This window comes from Sinocyclocheilus rhinocerous, unplaced genomic scaffold, assembly GCF_001515625.1.
Source record: "Sinocyclocheilus rhinocerous isolate Xijiao unplaced genomic scaffold, SAMN03320098_v1.1 scaffold936, whole genome shotgun sequence".
Lineage (NCBI taxonomy): Eukaryota > Metazoa > Chordata > Actinopteri > Cypriniformes > Cyprinidae > Sinocyclocheilus > Sinocyclocheilus rhinocerous.
The window spans coordinates 439,354-440,416 of NW_015662583.1; the positions used below are offsets into that span (position 1 = coordinate 439,354).

The following is a 1,063-nucleotide window of genomic DNA, read 5'->3' on the forward strand; positions in this document are numbered from 1 at the left end:
GCTGTGAAGACGCTTGTGGGCGTTCCTACTGCTGTAGCTCTAATGTTATTGGTAGACTGCACGTCTGGACATATCTGGACATATAAAATGCAATCACAAACTGTATATTGCCGGTAAAACTAAGATATCATTCTATTATGACTAGGAATTAGACTTAAAAGAAATAAAAGTACCATTCTGCTGTTGGAGAGTGTTGTTATATAAACTACAGCAGTGCTCGTGCATTAAATCATTAACCGGTGCTAAACTGCTCACTGCATCATGATGTAATTAACAACTCCAACCATCAATGTATGAATCAAACTCACTTAGACAGCCAACGGTTTCTTTTCTACGCGTCATATTTTATATCCATGTATGTGGTTACAGTAAAATCATATAAAACAGTGAAATCGCTCCGGAAATCTGTCCTGTCTTGCCGTCACTCGAGACGGTGACGTGTGAGCGCCACTGACAGATTCTTCACTCCTATTGGTTGTCGCTGGCGAAATTCGCTGTTAATTTGCATAAAGTTAAACATTTCTTAACTTTTGTCGCTTGACTCGCATCGCTTGACACGCCCACATTCGGTCGCCAACAGTCACTGTCGCTCGTGTCGCCAGAAGTCGCCAGCTCTCCATTGAAAATTAATGGGAGCATGTCGCTTTGTCGCTGTGTGTCGCTGGCAGTGTGAACGGGGCTTCAGCCTGCTCGTCGCCGTGGGCTGGGCGGAGAATCTTTTGTTTCCTTTTCTTTTTGTTCCGCCGCTGGCTCAACGGTCAGCGGTAATCACATTGTCAAAGAAAGAGCAGTTTCCTATTCCTCCGGGTTGCAAGGCTCGTGGGTCGACAGTGAGCGACGCACCGCTTCCTCACTCTTACCCACGACACCCCGTATCGCCAGTGGCCGAGAAGTCGCGGTTCGGAGACGCAACGCCTCTCCACGCGGTTACACTCCCGAGTCGGGCATGGTGCCGCGGTACACATCGTGTCACCATCAAACCGATGTGTCGCCGCCTATTCAGCCCCTGGTCGGACCTTGCTTTTCTACGGGCCGGGGTGCCCTTAGAACAAGTGACACGACA

General features: G+C 48.5%; 1 protein-coding gene across 1 annotated transcript in view; it reads right to left on the reverse strand.

The window, feature by feature from the left end:
* The window catches only part of bphl (biphenyl hydrolase like), a 7,161-nt gene that overhangs the window by 2,603 nt on the left and 3,495 nt on the right, over positions 1–1,063 (reverse strand). The window contains exon 5 of the mRNA XM_016538184.1: positions 865–1,042. Within this exon, the coding sequence (XP_016393670.1) occupies positions 865–1,042 (178 nt within the window). The remainder of the gene's footprint in view (positions 1–864; positions 1,043–1,063) is intronic.